The sequence below is a fragment of the Neomonachus schauinslandi genome, chromosome 5, assembly GCF_002201575.2.
Source record: "Neomonachus schauinslandi chromosome 5, ASM220157v2, whole genome shotgun sequence".
Classification (NCBI taxonomy): domain Eukaryota; kingdom Metazoa; phylum Chordata; class Mammalia; order Carnivora; family Phocidae; genus Neomonachus; species Neomonachus schauinslandi.
In genome coordinates this window covers 94,311,144-94,329,508 of record NC_058407.1, presented here as the reverse complement: position 1 = coordinate 94,329,508, position 18,365 = coordinate 94,311,144, and the positions used below count along the sequence as shown (strand labels likewise).

General features: G+C 34.6%; 1 protein-coding gene across 1 annotated transcript; it reads left to right on the top strand.

Moving 5' to 3' along the window:
* Positions 1–3,458: 3,458 nt before the first annotated feature.
* On the top strand, positions 3,459–16,152 carry CLEC2D (C-type lectin domain family 2 member D). The gene is made up of 5 exons (XM_021690645.1): positions 3,459–3,615; positions 6,545–6,658; positions 9,777–9,961; positions 14,336–14,439; positions 15,966–16,152. The coding sequence occupies exons 1-5, from the start codon at positions 3,555–3,557 to the stop codon at positions 16,102–16,104; spliced, it is 603 nt and encodes a 200-aa protein (XP_021546320.1). The 5' UTR covers positions 3,459–3,554; the 3' UTR covers positions 16,105–16,152.
* Positions 16,153–18,365: the final 2,213 nt, after the last annotated feature.

Here is an 18,365-nt window from a genome sequence, read left to right as displayed (position 1 = left end):
ATCCTGACTGTGTCAATGTCATTATCTTTGCTGTGATATCATACTGTAGTTTTAATTAATTAATTGATTGATTGATTTTAATGCATTCTTCTTGATTCAATTTTATTTTAGGACTGGCACAGCATATTCCTTTTCTATATGTGTGAATGTGTATATGTAAATACATGTACGATGTTGGTGAATTAATGTTTGTGATATTTTTACTAAGGAAAGATGTGGAAACCAAGCATACTGTAGTTTTTAAAATGTTACCCTGAGGGAAACTGGCTAAAGGGAACATGGGTTCTTTCTGTAATATTTCTCATACCTGCATATGACTCTATAATAATCTGAAAATTGAGAAAAAACATTTAAGTAAAAAATGAAAGCTATGTTAGATCAGGTCAAAACTGATTCACCTCTTTCACGCACACAGAGTCAGGACCTACTACATAATTTGCAGGGTCAAGTGCAAAATAAAAATGTGGAGTGTATTGTTTAAATAGTAGTAATAATTTGAAGACATCAATGCTGGCATATTAAACCAAGTGGGAAGCCCTTTTGAGCATGGAGGTCTGCTGCTGGACAGACAGCATGTCCATGTAGCTGGTCCTGCACACAGTCATTCTTTGGCACAGTCGCAATTCATCATAGCCTGCTCGTGCTCAGTGTTTTTGCTTCCTGAAGAGGGTACTTTCTTTGCTGAGCTACTTAACAATAGTTGCTTTGCTTAGCAGGCTTCCCTCACTTCTCTCAGATCCTTTGCATGATGCACTAAGATGAAACACACCATTTCTCCTACCCTTAAGAATCACTGATATTCAGAATATTTAAACCCAGGCACTGGACTATCAGAACAAGCTCTGGCCAGTGTTCTGTACTTGGGGGCAATGGCTTTATCTGAAACTGGAAGAAAAAAGATTGTAGATATTCTCTGGACCAAAGCTTCATCAGGAACATTTTAGATACTAAAGCTCATAATGTTTCCTTAAGCAGGCATAAATCATTAGTAACTGAACACTAAGTATTTAACAGCTGAAGTTTATTGGACACCTTTACCTAAATCATAGATTTCATTTTTCAGAACAAGCCTGTCACCATATAGATCTTGAGGGTGAGAGAACTTAGTTAATATGCTGTAATAATAATTTGTGTAATAATACATTACCACAAATTATGGTTTTAATAATCAGAAATTTTTATCTTATAGTTCTGGAGGTCAGAGATTCAAAATGGATCTTATAGAGCAAAATTCAAGTTGTTGATAGAGCTATGTTCCTTTTGGAGCTCTAGAGGGGAATCTGTTTCCTTCCTTTTTATAGCTTCTAGACACCACCTGCATTCCTTGGGTTGCTTGATCTTCAAAGCCAGCAGCACAGCTCCTTCAAACCTTTCTCTAGGTAACATTGTTGCCTTCCTTGAAGAAAGACCCATGTGACTAAATTGAGTCCACTCAGATCGTCCAGAATAATCTCTTCATCTCAAGATTTTTGTTTTGTTTTGTTTTTTTAAGATTTAAGGCACAAGCAGGGAGAGGGGCAGAGGGAAAAGCAGGCTCCCACTGAGCAGGGAGCCTGACGTGGGGCTCAATCACAGGACCCCGGAATCATGACCCAAGCTGAAGGCAGACGCTTAACCGACTGAGCCACCCAGGCGCCCCTCATCTCAAGATTTTTAACCACATCTTCAAAGACCTTATTTTTTTCTATTTTTATTTTTTAGAGAGAGAGTGAGCTCACACAAGGTCAGGGGAAGGGCAGAGGAGGGAGAGAGAGAATTATAAGCAGGCTCCATACTCAATGCAGAGCCCTGCATTGGGCTCATCTCACAACTCTAAGATCATGACCTGAGCTGAAATCAAGAGTTGGAGGCTTAACCTACTGAGCCATCCAGGCGCCTCATCTTCAAAGATTTTTAAAATTTTTTCCCATGTAAGGTAATATATCCACAGGCTTGGGGATTAGGACATGGAATCTTTGAGGGTCTAAAATTCTGCCTACCATATATATATGGAAAGTAAAAAACTACTGCGTTTTAAGAGTTGTGTTCAGGCTGGGATTATTTTGCTCCAAAGGCCGTGTTCTTTCACATAGTGTACACAGGCTTTTATATTTCTCTCACACTGAATACACTTATCATCCATTCTATTGTCAAAACCAGAAAGGCCAAGAAAAGTGGGGCAGAGGTCAAGTAAGACTAAATAGTTTTCATGAGTTTTTGCTGTTTCCTGTAATTTTTTTTATCAGTGATGTGTTCCAACAAAAAATCTGATAAAATTACTTTTACATTAGTCACTTGGAATAGTTCCTTCTATTGAATAGCAATGACCCTGAAGGGACTTTTTTCTTTTTTCTTTTCACAGCCAGATTATTAGTCACTTATTTCTGTCTCTTAAATATATGCCTAATTTAAAAAAAAAAATCTTGTTTCAGAAAAGAAAAAAAAAATCCTTTTCCTAAGTGAAATTAAAATAGCTCTCAGTGTCCCCTGTTTTTTCACCATGTAAAAACATGTAGGTGTATCTTAAATATGGTGTCAACACAGGGTTTCCTAAGAAAGTGAACATGATCTTAGGGCTTAGAGGTCATGAAATTCACAGTTTAATATAGAGCGCTTGTGTTAATTAGAAAGTTATTTTCTCACATTTCACCTTTCACAGTTTGTGTTCCAGCCATCTTAAGTATCAGGAGGTTTCCCAACTATACTCCATGTTCTCTTCTCTTGAACTAGATGAACACAGTTCCCTTCAACTGGAGCCCTTCTGCCATTTCAGCCTTACTGTTTCATTCAGCTAACACATCATCATGACTGCAAGAACTAATTTTTCTGTTTCTTTTTCTTATAGTGAGGAGCTGTTTCAGGAATAGAAACAGAGATTTTGAGTGTATGACTGACTCAGAAATGTCACAGGAGTCAACATTTGACCTTTACTGACTATGTAGGGTCTTACTTTCAAAGTAGTTCCTAAATCAGCCATTTAATCATGGGGTCTGTCTGTAACTGTGAACTTAGACAAATTAGTCCTTACTCAAGGAGCTCATTTTAAAATAAAAGTAATAATAATATCAGCTTCATTATTTAGTTGTACCAGTTAAATGGGAACACATATTTAACTCTTTCATCAGTACTTCTGGATCATGATAAGTGACAATAAACCATTGTTTTATGTTATCACACCATGAGAATAACAGTAAAAGTATTGTTATTAGTTCCTATCTGTGTAGGAATTCCAAGATAATGTGAAATTTATCGAGGTTTACTTTCTGTCCTCTTTGACAACAAAATCATGAAGAATGTAAAAAGGATAAACTTGAAAATTTATATTTACTTGTGCTGATGGTAATACAAGTTGAGAGATACCAAGTTTATGCTGAGAACTAGAAGAGGCTTTTGCTGTAGCAAGCTGTTTCAGTGTCATTTCGTTCCTCTTTCCTTTTTAGGCATGTGTAACTGAAGCCAAAACTTCAGTTAGAGGAAGTTCTAACCAGAATGTGAGCTTTTTCTCTTGTTTTTTTTCACATTCTGGCACTGACACTGCCGACTGAGTGAGCTGTCCTGTAAGAACTGGGCACAAAATGCATGATAGCAATCGACTGGAGAAAAATTTTATACCAGTTGACTTGCTGGCAACCTCAAGTAAGAAGCTGGACTGTATGACATGAATGTGGGAACTGAGGTGGTAAGATTATAGCAGTGATGGGATCTAGTTTCTGCAAAGGGAAAATGGTTAACAGTCTTTTAAAGAGTTTTCAAGGATGAGAGATGGAGTTCTAGGGGTTATAAATTAGTTTATAATTTGTGTAAAAATATGCAGATACTTAAGTGCACTTGTCCTAACAAGTAAGGAGAGAGAACTCTTAGAGAAAGATGTAAGAGAATGGGGTCAGGTTAAATTTATGATTGAGCATAAATATTTAAAAATTAATGTCATTGAAACATATACTAATATTTTATTAATATTATTAATAATAATTCATCAATCAGCTATTAGATATTAAAATTTAAAAAATAAACAAATGATGAAATTAAAAATTAAAAAACATTAATAAAAATTAATTTCACTGAGGGGCACTTGGGTGTTGCAGTTGGTTAAGCACCCAACTCTTGATTTTGGCTCAGGTCATGATCTCAGGGTCATGAGATGGAGCCCCATGTTGGGGCTCCATGTGGAGTCTGCTTAAGACTGTCTGTCTCTCGGGGTGCCTGGGTGGCTCAGTCATTAAGTGTCTGCCTTCGGCTCAGGTCATGGTCCCAGGGTCCTGGGATTGAGCCCTGTGTCAGGCTCCCTGCTCAGCGGGAAGCCTGCTTCTCCCTCTCCCACTCCCCCTGCTTGTGTTCCCTCTCTCACTGTCTCTCTCTCTGTCAAATAAATAAATAAAATCTTTAAAAAAAAAACTGTCCCTCTCTCTCTTCCTCTGTCCTTCCCCCCTCTCTAAAATAAATAAATCCATTATTAGAAATTATTTATTAGTATTATTTTATTAACAATATTAGTATTAAATATTAATTTAGTTACTATTAATGTTAAATCATTTATTAATATTAATATTATTTATTATTTATTATACACTTATTTATTAAAAATTAATTTTACTGAAAAGAACAATACATAGTTGAAAGTGTTATATAGACACAGGGTATTATCATTATTTAATAAGGTAAAAAGGGGGCACCTGGGTAGCTTAGTCAGTTTAGTGTTTGCCTTAGACTCAGGTAATGATTTCAGGGTTCTGGGATTGGGCCCCACATCCAGCTCCCTGCTCAATGAGGAGTCTGCTTCTCCCTCTCCCTCTGCCCCTTCCTTCACCTCGTGGACTCTCTCTCTCTCCCAAATAAATAAATAACACCTTTAAAAATAAATAAATTAATTAATTAATTTAAAAAAGTAAAAAAAATTATCATGAAAGCTCATAGGAAAGAAAGAATTAAAAAGTAAAGAAAAGGTAAAATGATGAGTTTTTTTAACAAATAAAAAACAAACAGAAGTCAAAGAAAAACAGTAGAGCTTTCAAATGGAATTATCTTACATTGGCTACACAGTAAAAAGAAAATATCTAAATATACATATATAATCTCACATATATTATGCATTTATATGAAGCTTGAAACTTTTAAAAAAACACTTGTATTTGAGGCTTTATATGATGATTTAATAAGTGAAAAAAGGTATTTTGTACCTGTTGGGGAAAACTGAAGTGTTGTAATTTACTACTGAAAAAAATATTTTTGTCTTTGGTAGAGGTAGTAATCAATTTAGAGAGAAGGCAGTTCAGATGAGGAAAAGATGATTTCTAATTATTGTTAAATGACTTCATTTATTTCTTTATTCATTTGGTATTTTGAGTATTTCTATAACAGCTGCTTTAAAGTATATGTCAGATAATTCCAACATCTGTGTCATTTTAGCATTGGCTTTTCTTCATTTTCTTTTCCCATGAAAGTTGAAATTATCATGGTTATTCATATGCTGAGTAATTTTGGACTGTATTCTGGACATTTTGAATGAATATTTTGTTGTGAGACTTTTGACTTTACTTAAATTTTTGGAGTATATTAATGTTTTTGGTTTTAGCAGGCAATTACTCTGGCTAGGTTCAGGTGTTCTGTGGGCTTTATTCCAATGTCAGCTCACTTTTTGGATCCTTTGTAATGTTATTCACATCTTTCCTGCATGTGCATCAACCCAGTGGTCAATCTGGTAAACATTAATGAAAAGATTTCTAGTGTGGATAGAATATTAGAGAGAAATATACCTGTTCAGCCAAGAACATCTCTAGATGAAGTAGCTAAAAGTGTGTGCAGTAGCCAAAAGATGGAGTCAGAAGAGGGTTCCAATGATAAAATTTACAAGAGGTTTTAGATAATGTAGGATGTTTTGAGATATAATGTAAATGTAGAAAAATGTACAAAACAAATATACAGCTTAATGGATTATTCTAAGTTGAGCATCCTTGTTAAATACTGTCTTTGTTAGAGAAAGAAGTTTGCTATCCAGCTCAGAAGCCCTCCAAGTATCCTCTTGAATCACATTAAATTGATTTTTATGAGAATCATTTTCTCACTTTAATTTTGACTTTTTTTTTTTAAAAGCCTTTTAAGTCTCTTTAATCAAAAGATTTCCTCATGGTTGCTTTTTAAAATTTGCCTTTCACTTTTTTCTTTAAGATTCAAGATAATTTATTATGTAGAATTTCCAACAGTCTGGAGTTTGTTGATTTCATTCCTGTTGCTTAATTGACATGATTCTCTCTCTCTTGTATTTCTATTAAATTGGTAGCTGGATCTGGAAGTTTAATGAGATTTTTATTTAGTTTTTGGGAGGGGTGCAAAGCTGTTCATGGGTTAGTTGTGTGTTAAGATCAATTTTACTTTCTGTGAACAATTAAACTCGAGAGAGAAAATTGTAAATTCACAAAATGATAGGCCAATTGCCCCCTCCAATGAAAAGGAAAGAAGTGAAAGTAACATTTTGATGGTTAATGCTTCTAGTAGTCTGATGTCTGTTCTGCATTTAATGGAAACATAAACAAAAACAAAAACATGTTTTCAATATTTATTTTTCCAGATTACCGGCATCCAAGGAAGCATTCTATTACCGTTACCCTGAATCAAGTCTTGGTTTTATCCACAGTCATATGTTTGATATTTATATTGCTTGGTATAATTATGAGTTTGTTAGGTAAGTGAATTGTAATCTTTGTTCATCTAGACAAGTCCATTTTCCAAAAGAAGAGAGGACTTATTGATAATTTTCCTGTTCTTTACACTTCTTTACAGTTTAATTTCACTGAGTTAAATTCCAAAAATTAAATTTTTGGAGTATATTAATGTTTTTGGTTTTAGCAGGCAATTACTCTGGCTAGGTTCAGGTGTTCTGTGGGCTTTATTCCAATGTCAGCTCACTTTTTGGATCCTTTGTAATGTTATTACCTTATAAGTGGGGTCTTAGATCTTAATTGTGTAATATAGAGGTCATATTTTTGGAAGCTTAATAGAAGGACCAGAGTCCGCATAAGGTAGAACCCAGTTGCCAATCATATTGTGCTTTAATTTATATTATTCCTAGGCCTTTAACCATGTAGTTTTAATCTATATGTATACATATATATTTATATACTCATATATTTTAATTACAAACATATATTTATATACTTTATATGTTTATATATATACAATTTACTCTCAAATTACATTTTCTTTTTAAAAAATTTTTCTTTGGATTAAGGATATATAAAAATGAGCTGTAATAGACATATAACATTATATTAGTTTCAGGTGTACAATGTAATTGAAATTAAATTTTCAATTAAAATTACTTCAAAGGTATTATGTGTAGATCCTAATGGAGGACACATCAAAATAGAGCTGTAGAAGCTGAATGTGTATGATTTATGAAATTGTGTTTATGTTTGAATATTGGCCAAGAATTCAGTAATTTTTAAATCATATATTAATGAGGCTATAGGCTGAGATATTGGAGAGAAGAGAGGATCACAAAAAACATGGTGGTTTACAAAATATAGATGATCAATTTAGATGATCAGTTTTTTTGTTTTGTTTTTTAACCTTTTTCTATTACTATGGTATACGAGGTTAATTGACTTTTGTATATTGAACAATCCTTGCATTCTGGGATTAATTGCACTTAGTCATGGTATTTAATCTCTGCACCCCTCCCCCAAGTCATTGAGGTATAATTGACAAAAATTGTGTATATTTAAGGTGTATAACTTGATGTTTTGATATCTGTATATATGTGAAATAATCACTACAAATTAATCAACATATCCATCACTTCACAGTTACCTTTTTGTTGTCGAGAACACCAAAGATCTACCCTCTTAGCAAATTTTAAGTATACAATACAGCATTGTTAACTATAGTCACATTGTGTATGTTATATCTCCAGAACTTATTCTTCTTGCATGACTGAAACTTGGTACCCCTTGCCCAACATCTCAGTATTTCCCCCACTTTCCCTTCCCTAGCAACAACCATTCTACTTTCTTCTTCTATGATTTTGACTATTTTATATTCCATATATGAAGTAAGATCATACAGTGCTTGTATGCATCTGATTTATTTGATTTAGCACAGCGTCGTCCAGGCTTATCCAATTTGTCACAAATGGCAGGGTTGCTTCCACTTTAAAGGCTGAGTATTATTTATATATCTTGGGTATTTTGAAAATGCTGCAATGGATAGGGGAATGCAGATATTTCTTTAAGATAATGATTTCATTTCTTTTAGATATAACCCCCAAAGCAGGGTTACTAGATCATAAGGTAGTTCTATTTTTAATTTTTTGAGAAAACTTCATACTGTTTTCCATAATGGCTGTACCAATTTACATTCTCATGAACAGTGTACAATGGTTCCCTTTTCTCCACATTCTTGCCAGCACTGGTTGTCTTTTGTCTTTTAAAAAATAGCATTTTAACAAGTGTGAGGTGATAACTCATTGTGGTTTTCAGGGACAAAGATTTATTTTACTTCTATAACACACATGCTTGCATGAATACAAGCAAATCAGATGGAAAGAGAGAGAAGTGCGAGAATATCAAAACTACTAACTGGCTGTATAACAGTGCAGGCATAGAGGTATTGTGGTCTTCTTGTCCAGATACTCTAGCATCTTCCAGCCCCACTTTTTTGGAATATATAGCCAATTTTCCCAGACAACACATTATTTCTTGGATTGCATACCCTGGAAGCAATTTAGCTAATGAAGATGCCCTTATAGCTTAGAACACACTTGCACTGTATCAAATGTAAGCCAAGCTTTGCTGTAGAAAATTACAAGAATATTCCTCTACACCTCCACCCCAACCTGAGTAATAACATAAAACCCACCCTGCTATTATTATATCCAGATGTAATATCCTAACAAGCTTTTCAAGTGTTGCTTACAAATCCTAGAGTCAATAATACTTGGAATATTCCATGTTCCAGGGGATCCTTATTTATTTTTTAATATTTTTATGATTCCATGGATAATGATTTATTCTTGCCATTCTATAACCAAAAATAAAATACCTTATACATTGATGAAGCAAAAATAGAGATTTGAATTAACATTACTTAATAAAGAAGCTGTAAATAGGAGAAAATGGTCATAAAAGTGGAAGAGTCAGCTACTAGTGGATCAATAAAGACCATCTGAAAAAACTTTCCATGCTCTGAATCCTACTTGAAGAGAGCATCTCTCCTGGTTATATGGGAAGTGTATCAGAAAAGCCTGTCCAATGGAGTATTGTCAGCTTCAAAATATAGAAAACATCACAAAATTTCCTTAGTAGAAGGAAGCTCCTTAGTAGAAGAATGCTCAGAGTAAAACTACTTCTTTTACCCTCATGGGACTCTTTAGACATGTATCCGACTATTTCATCTCAAGAAACTATTCACAAAAGGTATCTATACCCTGCACCTCATTTTATTTAGGAAAGTATCTAGAGCTCTTGAACTATCTGTTCTCTAAGGCTGATAAAATGTTGCTATTGATGTACCTAATATTTTAAGGAAAGGTAACATTGTTGAAATCCAAGTAGATAGGTATATAGTCCAGAGTTTAAGGCATTATTTATTCTTTTTTCAATTCATCCACTAACTAAGGCGCTACTTGAATCTTAGCTTTGACATTTGCTGTGTAATATATGCAATGACTTTCAAAATTCTATTCCTCATTTGAAAAATAAGGATAATACATTTAGTATTTCACATGACTATTGAAAAGTGTATTAGAAAGCACTTGGTAATATATATAGGAAAATATAAAAGCAAGGTGTTTTTATTTTTAGTAACTGGAAGAAAATTGCATCAGATATCATCAGAGTGTTTTGAAGCTGCATGCCCAGAAACCTGGATTGGTTTCCAAAGAAAGTGTTTCTATTTTTCTGATGACATCAAGAATTGGACATTCAGCCAGAGGTTTTGTGATTCACATGGTGCTGATCTTGTTCAGGTTGAAACCATCCAGGAACTGGTAAGAAAATAGTTCTATCTAGAATTTAAAAAATTGGCTCCTCCAATATGCTATGCAATTCTATGTGAGAATGTCTAAAATACAGGTTTAGATATCTGCTTAGATATTGATTTTTTAACATAAGGAGAGAAAAGCCAGCAGATTCTACATTCTGCAGTGGGCCATCTACAATTACCTTAACATTCATAGCAGGAAGGTGGCCAGCGAGCAAGCCAGTGCTTTCTTTGACTTATGAGCAAGAAGTGTGCAAATAGGATTAGACAATTAGAGAGGGAAACATAATTTTAAATTGTATTAAGTTAACATTGCTTTAAAATGAATCAGGCAGGAGTGATATCAGAGAAGATAGCAGAGTAGAAAGCTCCTGGAGTCTGTACCTAAACAACTATTGAGCTGGCAGAAACTCTCTCAAGTAACTGAGTTGGAACTCTGGAGTCTTGCAGCATCCAAGGGATAACTTAATGAAGAGGTTAGTAAATTTCACTTAATCCCAGTGAAGTTCAGCTTTCCCATGCAGTGGCTACCATTCCCCACACCTCATCATGGCTGGGAGATATGGGAACTTCTGGCCATGTTCCTGGTAAAACTTGCTGGATCCACGATGGCCAATAAGAACATTGGTCTTCAAATATTGTGGTTATGTGCTGTTATTTTTGAGTGCTGCTCTTCATTGCCAAGGGGCAGATACAGAGGTGGGCTGTCATTTTTTTCTTCAACTTCTACCAACTGAAGTGATTTCCAAGGGATTTAAAGAAACAGTACTTGTTTTTTTCCCCCTTTGGGAGCCAGGCATTTAAGAAAATCTTTGGCAAGGAACTGGCTGACCATAGAAATAACAAAATAAAAATTTCAGTGACCACACACAGTAAGGAATACACATTTTGCAAAAATTATTCAGAAAAGTCACAGACAGTGGTTCCAAATCTCAATAATCAAAATTCAACAATCTCTGAAGAAAAGAATTATATTCCCAGAGTTAACACCATAAAATATTCATAATGTCCAGTTTTGAACAAAGAAATTACAGAACATACAGATGAATAGGAAGGCATAACCCATTCACAGGGAGATATATCTGAAAGAAACCGTCCCTGAGGGAGACCAGACATTGGAAATATTAGTCAAAGATGTAAAATCTACTGTACTAAATATGGTCAATGAGCTAAAGAAAACCATAGACAGAAAAAGTAAAAGAAATCGGGAAAATGATATATAAATAAAATGAGAATATCAATAAAGAAGTAGAAATTATTAAAAGGAACCAAATAGAAATTCTGGAACTGAAAAGTACAATAATTGAAATGAAAAACTCACTAGAGGCTTCCTTTGAACAGGAAGAAGGAAGGATCAGCAAACTTGAAGATAAGATAATTGAAAGTATCCCATTTGAGGGCACCTGAGTGGCTCAGTTGGTTAAGCAACTGCCTTCCGCTCAGGTCATGATCCTGGAGTCCTGGGATCGAGTCCCACATCGGGCTCCCAGCTTACTGGGGAGTCTGCTTCTCCCTCTGGCCCTCTCCCCTCTCATGCTGTTTCTCTCTCTCTCGCTCTCTAATAAATAAATAAATAAATAAAATCTTAAAAAAAAAAAGAGAAAGTATCCCGTTTGGGAATAGAAAGAAAAGAAAAGAAAAAAACCCCAAAATAAAAGAACAGATCCTGAAGGAACTGTGGTATCATCAAGCAAACCAATATATGCATTGTAGGGATCTCAGAAGGAAAAGAAAAAAAGTAGGAGAAATATATAAAGAAATAATGGCCCAAAGCTTCCCAAAGTTGAGGAAGGAGATGCATATACATGTCCAAGAGCCTCAAGGAACTCCTAAGCAAGATAAATTCAAAGAAATCCACACTAAGACAAATTAGAGTCAAGTTATCAAAAACCAAAGAGAAACTGGAAAGCAGCAAGAGAAGGGACTAGTCAGGTGTTGGGATCCTTAGTAAGATTAACAGTTGATTTATCCTGAGATACTATAGAAGCCAGAAAGCAGTGGAATGACATATTTTAAATTCTGCAAAAAACTCTGCCGGTCAAGAATTCTGTAACTGTTGGGACACCTGGATGATTCAGTTGGTTAAGAGTCTGCCTTAAGCTCAGGTCATGATCCCAGAGTCCTGGGATTGAGTCCCGCATTGGGCTCATTGCTCAGCGGGGAGCCTGCTTCTCCCTCTCCCTCTGCCTGCTGTGCTCTGTCTCTCTCTCTGACAAAAAAATAAATAAATAAAATCTTAAAAAAAAAAGAATTCTGTATTTGTCAAAACAATCTTTCAGAATAGGGGAAAAATAAGATACTTCTAGACAAATAGCAGCTAAGGGAGTTTCTTAGCAGTAGGTCCATCCTTAAGCAACTATAAAGTCTGAAATTAAAGTACATTAGATAGTAACTCAGAGACGAAATAATAAAGAACACTCATAAAGGTAACCACACAGATAAATATAAAAGCCAGTATTACTATACTCTTGGTTTAGTTTGTAACTTCTCTCTTTTCACATACGATTTAACAGGTGAATTCATAATACAGTATTATAGATCTATGTTAATGGGCATACAATGTATACATATATAATCTATGACAATAATATAAAGACGGAGTTGGAGATGTATAGGGACAAATGCTAATATATGACTGGCAGTTGGATAAAAACAAAATGAGATCCATCTATATGCTCTCTATCAGAGACTCACCATAGATATAAAGACATAATGGATCGTGGATCACCACATCAAAAACTAATGATGTATTGTATGGTGACTAACATAACATAATAAAATAAAATTAAAAAAAAGACACAAAGAAGTTTAAAGTGAAAGGATGGAAAAATATATTAAATGCAAATAGTAACCAAAATGAGCTGTGTGGCTATATTCTTGTTGGACGAAATAGACAAAAGCAAAAAAGTTTATGACACAAAGAAGGATATTATATCTTGATACAAATTTTGATACATCAAGATCTAACAATTTTAAACATATAATACCCTAATAACACAGTCCCCAAATATATGAAGGAACGACTGACAGAACTGAAAGGAGAAATAGATAGTTCTATTATAATAGTTGAAGACTTCATGATTCCACTTTCAATAATGGGTAGAACAATCAGACAGAAGAACAGTGAGGAAATAGAAGTCTTGAACAGTTCTACAAACCAATTAGACCTAAAAGATAGGCAGAACACTCCACCCAACAAGAACAGAATACATATTCTTCTCAAATGCACATGGAACATTTTTTCAGGATAGATCATATGATAGGCCACCAAACAAGTTAGTAAATTTGAGAAGATTGAAATCATATAAAGTTACTTTTGCAATCACAATGGAATGAAACTAGAAATCAACAACAGAAGGAAAACTGGAAAATTCACAGATATGTAGAAATTAAACAACCCACTGTTAAACATCCAGTGAACAAGAAAGAAATCATAAGGGAAATTAGAAAATACCTTGAGACAAATGAGATGAAAATACAACATACCAAAACTTAAGATATGTGGTAGAAGAAATACTAAGAGGGAAATTTAGAGCTGTAAATGCATATCTCAAAGAAAAAAAGGAATATTTAAAATCAGTATCCCAACTGTATATCTCAAGGAAAAGAGAAAATAAATATCGTCTTTATGACTTAAAAGTAAAAATTTCCCTAAGAAGTCATTAAATCCACTAATCATAAAGGAAAATTATACATTTAATTATATTGAAATTAATACTTGTAATCATAAAAAGATGCTCTAAGTGTTAACAAAGATGTGTAGCATGGAAAACTGGCCTATAATGCTGGTGTGTATAATTTCTTACAATGACATCAGAAAAGAATTTGGTATCATTTGGTAAAATTGACAATAAGTATTCACTGTGGCCTGATCATTCATTCCAGGACAGGTGCCAAGAATGTCATAACAGCATTCATAATAACTTCAAACTTTAAATAATGCTAGTGGAAATCAATAATAGAACAGATAAATTGTGGAATATTAATACAAAGTGGCACTATGCTGAATTAAGAGGAAATTATCAGTAATTTCTCTCAGTTTTAATATTTATGTGTGTATGCTACTATGGCATATCTATTCTCTCTGTATTATTAAACAATACAAAATTAAAAAGGAGAAAATTATAAGAGCAGTTAAGAATATAGCATAGAGGGGCACCTGGGTGGCTCAGTCCGTTAAGTGTCTGCCTTCAGCTCAGGTCATGATCCTGGGGTCCTGGGATTGAGCCCCTCTGCCACTACCTCCTGCTTGTGCCTCTCTCTGTGTGTCAAATAAATAGACAAAATATTTAAAAAAAAGAATATAGCATAGAAGCAACACTTCTTCTGGGAGAGGCCAGATAATGACAAGTTAACTCATATCATCTTTGTTTTCTAAAAGAATTTCCTATTGAGGTATAAAGGCCCTTATGACCACTGGATTGGTCTCAGCAGAGAACAAGGCCAACCATGGAAATGGATAAATGGCACTGAATGGACCAGCTGGTAAGTTCTGAAAAATATGATAGCAATATTTGTATTTGTATTTATGTTACATGAAGCCAAACGTGTTCTCCAATTATATCCTCTAAAAATTTTTTATTTTAAGATTAGTTATAAAGGAATAAAGTGAAAAATTGTAGGTTGCAGAGGTTTTGAAAGCTCCTCCAACCAATACAAAACCTATCATATGTGGCATGCTAGAATGGTGAACTTGACAACCACCTCCTCTATGTCATTGACCAACTCTTTCATGTTGAGCAAACTACACAATCTTTACGTCTGTTGCTTACCTCTACAACAAAATTAATTGTACTTGCTCGATTGATCTCACAGGATTGATGTGAGAATCAGAGATTTTGATGTATATGGCTGCACTACTTAAACTTTAAAATCTTATATAAATGCAAGTTAAATTATTACATTAAACTATCACTGCATCAATCTTCAACCATTTACATAAGGATGAGTGACGGTAATGGCATCCATTATTTATAAGATCATAATTATAATGTTTAGCACAAGTACAGTTTGGCATTGCCAAATTTAATCTCAATCATATATCTATTGGATCTTTATATTACTGGAAAAGTTTTGGATATTGTTGGAAGACTTGGATTCAGACAATTTTGCTAAATGTTTTCTTGTCTGAGGACATGAGGAGGTTTTGAAAAGTTGCTTTATGAGGTTATGAAAAGTAGCCAGCATTGGAAATATCACTTTATTTGGTGAAAAGGGCACTGGGTAGGACAGTGGTAGGTTTGAAAACTAGTTGTTACCTAGTAGCTTTTTGATCTTGGACTGATGTTAAGTTTTAGGAGTTAGAACTCATATTTACACACTGTTGTATGTGCAGTGCTTAGCACATTGTGGATGCTTGTTAAATATTTAGTATTAACCTTTACCTATTCCTTTATAATACTGAAATAGTAATGTTTACATCATCTAATTCTGTAAGTGTTTAAAGGAGCAAATATATTGTTAACTATATATTTATCAAGGGCTGGCTTGTCTCAGCGATAGGCAAATCATGTCACACTATAGCAATTTCACACAATACAGAAGAAAAACTTATAATCTGAATGCTGACCCAGATGTCTGTGTCAGGCCATTTAAATGCTGATGAATACCACAGGAGAAAATCAGGGCCCAAGAACAACAACAACAAAATTACCTGTAATATAGCAGCATTTCTTCCCTCTTCTCTTTCCCAAAGTGAAGAAGGTGGGAATAGCATGGGCCCTATATTTTCATCGATTTAGGCATGAATCGTAGTTTTACTTGTTATAGAATCTTGGGAAATTCTGTTGTTTTTGTTTGTTTGTTTGTTTGTTGTTGTTGTTTTTGTCCATAAAAAGAGATGATATATATCTCAGAGGGCAATTTTTAATATTAAAGAGATGATGTGTGTAATGCATCTTATATTTAGAGGCTGAATTAATGTTAGTTTCCTTATTTTCTCATCTTTATTCCCTCTGCTTTTGGAGAAATATCTGGTGGCCAACTGATTGATTCTGCTTCTTCCATTGCAGTTTTCCTATCAGAGGAGGAGGAGAATGTGCCTATTTGAATGACAAAGGTGCCAGTAGTGCGAGGCATTACACGGAGAGGAAGTGGATCTGTTCCAAACCAGACACATATGCCCATACGCAGAGACAAAGCTCTATCTGATCTTCATATACTCATTGTGACCATATCAGTAAATTTTTATTTTTCATCTTGTTTATTAGAAACTGTATTTTTTTATTCTGAGTTTTTTTATGTGGTGATCTGTGGGTTCAAGCCCCACTTTGGGTTCCCTCCCTGCACCGGGATCCCTGCTCCGTGGGAAGCCAGCTTCTCCCTCTCCCACTGCCCCCTGCTCTCATTATCTCTCTCTCTGTCAAATGAATAAATAAAATCTTTAAAAATAAAATAAAATAAAATAAGACATGAATATAACCTGACGTTCTTTGTATATAGTTGGCGTTTTGTTATAAATTTTATAAATTTTCTCTCAAAACCCTGTGCAGGACAAAAAGCTTTCATTCTAGAATTACTTATTGAAAGAGTAGAAGCAGTTTTCTTTCTATTTAACTTAGTCTTATTACACTCTCAGAACATTCTCTAATGTTACTAATATTATACTATGTGTTAACTAACTAGAATTTAAATAAAAACTTGAAGCAAACAAACAAAAGAGGTTAAAAAAATGATGTGTACTCTTCACCTATTTCACCCATCCCCCCTACCCACCTCCCCTGTGGTAACCATCAGTTTGTTCTCTATAGTTAAGAGTCGATTTGTCTCTCTCTTTTTTTCCTTTGCTCATTTGTTTTGTTTCTTAAATTCTACATATGAGTGAAATCATATGGTATTTGTCTTTTTCTGACATATTTTGCTTACATTATACTCTGTAGCTTCATCCATGTTGTTGCAAATGGCAAGATTTCATTTTTTATGGCTGAATAATATTCCATTGTAGATACCACATCTTTGTTTGTTTCAAGTTTTTATTTAAATTCTAGTTAGTTAACATATAGTATAATATTGGTTTCAGGAGTAGAATTTAATGATTCATCATTTACATATAACACCCAGTCCTCATCACAAGTGCTCTCCTTAATACTCATCACCCATTTACTCCATCCCCTGCCCACCTCCCCTCCAGCAACCTTCAGTTTCTTCTCCATAGTTAAGAGTCTCTTATGGTTTGCCTCCCTTTTTTTCTTTCTTCCCTTATGTTCATCTGTTTTGTTTCTTAAATGCCACATATGAGTAAAATCATACGGTATTTGTCTTTTTCTGGATGACTTATTTCCCTTAGCATAATACCTCTAGCTCCATCCATGTCATTGCAAATGGCAAGATATTCTTTTCAATGGCTGGAATGATATATATATATATATATATATCACATCTTCTTTATCCATTATACACACACACACACACACACACACACACACACACCACATTTTCTTTATCCATTCATCAGTCAATGGACATTTGGGCTCTTTCCATAATTTGGCTATTGTTGATAATGCTGATATAAACATTGGAGTGCGTGTACCCCTTTGAATCTGTATTTTATATCCTTTGGGTAAATACCTAGTAGTACAATTGCTGGATCCTAGTGTAGTTCTATTTTTAACTTTCTGAGGAACCTCCATACTGTTTTCCAGAGTGCCTGCACCAGTTGGCATTCCCATCAACACATCCTCTCCAACATCTATTGTTTCCTATGTTGTTCATTTTAGCCATGCCAACTGGTGTGAGGTGGTATCTCATTGTGGTTTTGATTTATATTTCCCTGATAATGAGTGATCTTGAGCATTTTTTCATGTGTCCATTAGCCATTTGTATGTCTTTTTTTTGGAGAAATGTTTGTCATGTTTTTTACCCATTTTTTGACTGGACTTTTTGGGTTTTTTGGGTGTTGAGTTTGATAAGTCCTTTTTTTAAAAAAAGATTTTATTTATTTGAGAGAGAGAGAGAGAGAGCAAGAGAGAGCATTAGTGGGGGGAGGAGCAGAGGGAGAGGGAGAAGCAGGCTCCCCGCCGAGCCAGGAGCCCGATGTGGGGCTCAATCCCAGAACCCTGGGATCATGACCTGAGCTGAAGGCAGATGTTTAACCAACTGAGCCACCCAGGCTCCCTGAATTTGATAAGTTCTTTATAGATTTTGGATACTAGCCCTTTATCTGATATGTCATTTGTAAATATCTTCTCCCACTCCCTCAGTTGCCTTTTAGTTTTGTTGACTGTTTCCTTTGCTGTGCAGAAGGTTTTTTTCTTGATGAAGTCCCAATAGTTCATTTTTGCTTTTGTTTCCCTTGCCTTTAGAGATGTGTCTAGCAAGAAGTTGCTGCACTGAGGTCAAAGAAGTTGCTGCCTGTGTTCTCCTCTAGGATTTTGATGGATTCCTGTCTCACATTTAGGTCTTTCACCTATTTT

Excerpts from the sequence above, each read along its gene's own strand:
- CLEC2D (XM_021690645.1), top strand. The coding sequence starts at position 3,555 with ATGCATGATAGCAATCGACTGGAGAAAAATTTTATACCAGTTGACTTG. Across the intron at positions 6,659-9,776 it reads TATAATTATGAGTTTGTTAG|TAACTGGAAGAAAATTGCAT; the intron begins GTAAGTGAATTG and ends TTTTATTTTTAG. Across the intron at positions 14,440-15,965 it reads GGCACTGAATGGACCAGCTG|TTTTCCTATCAGAGGAGGAG; the intron begins GTAAGTTCTGAA and ends CTTCCATTGCAG.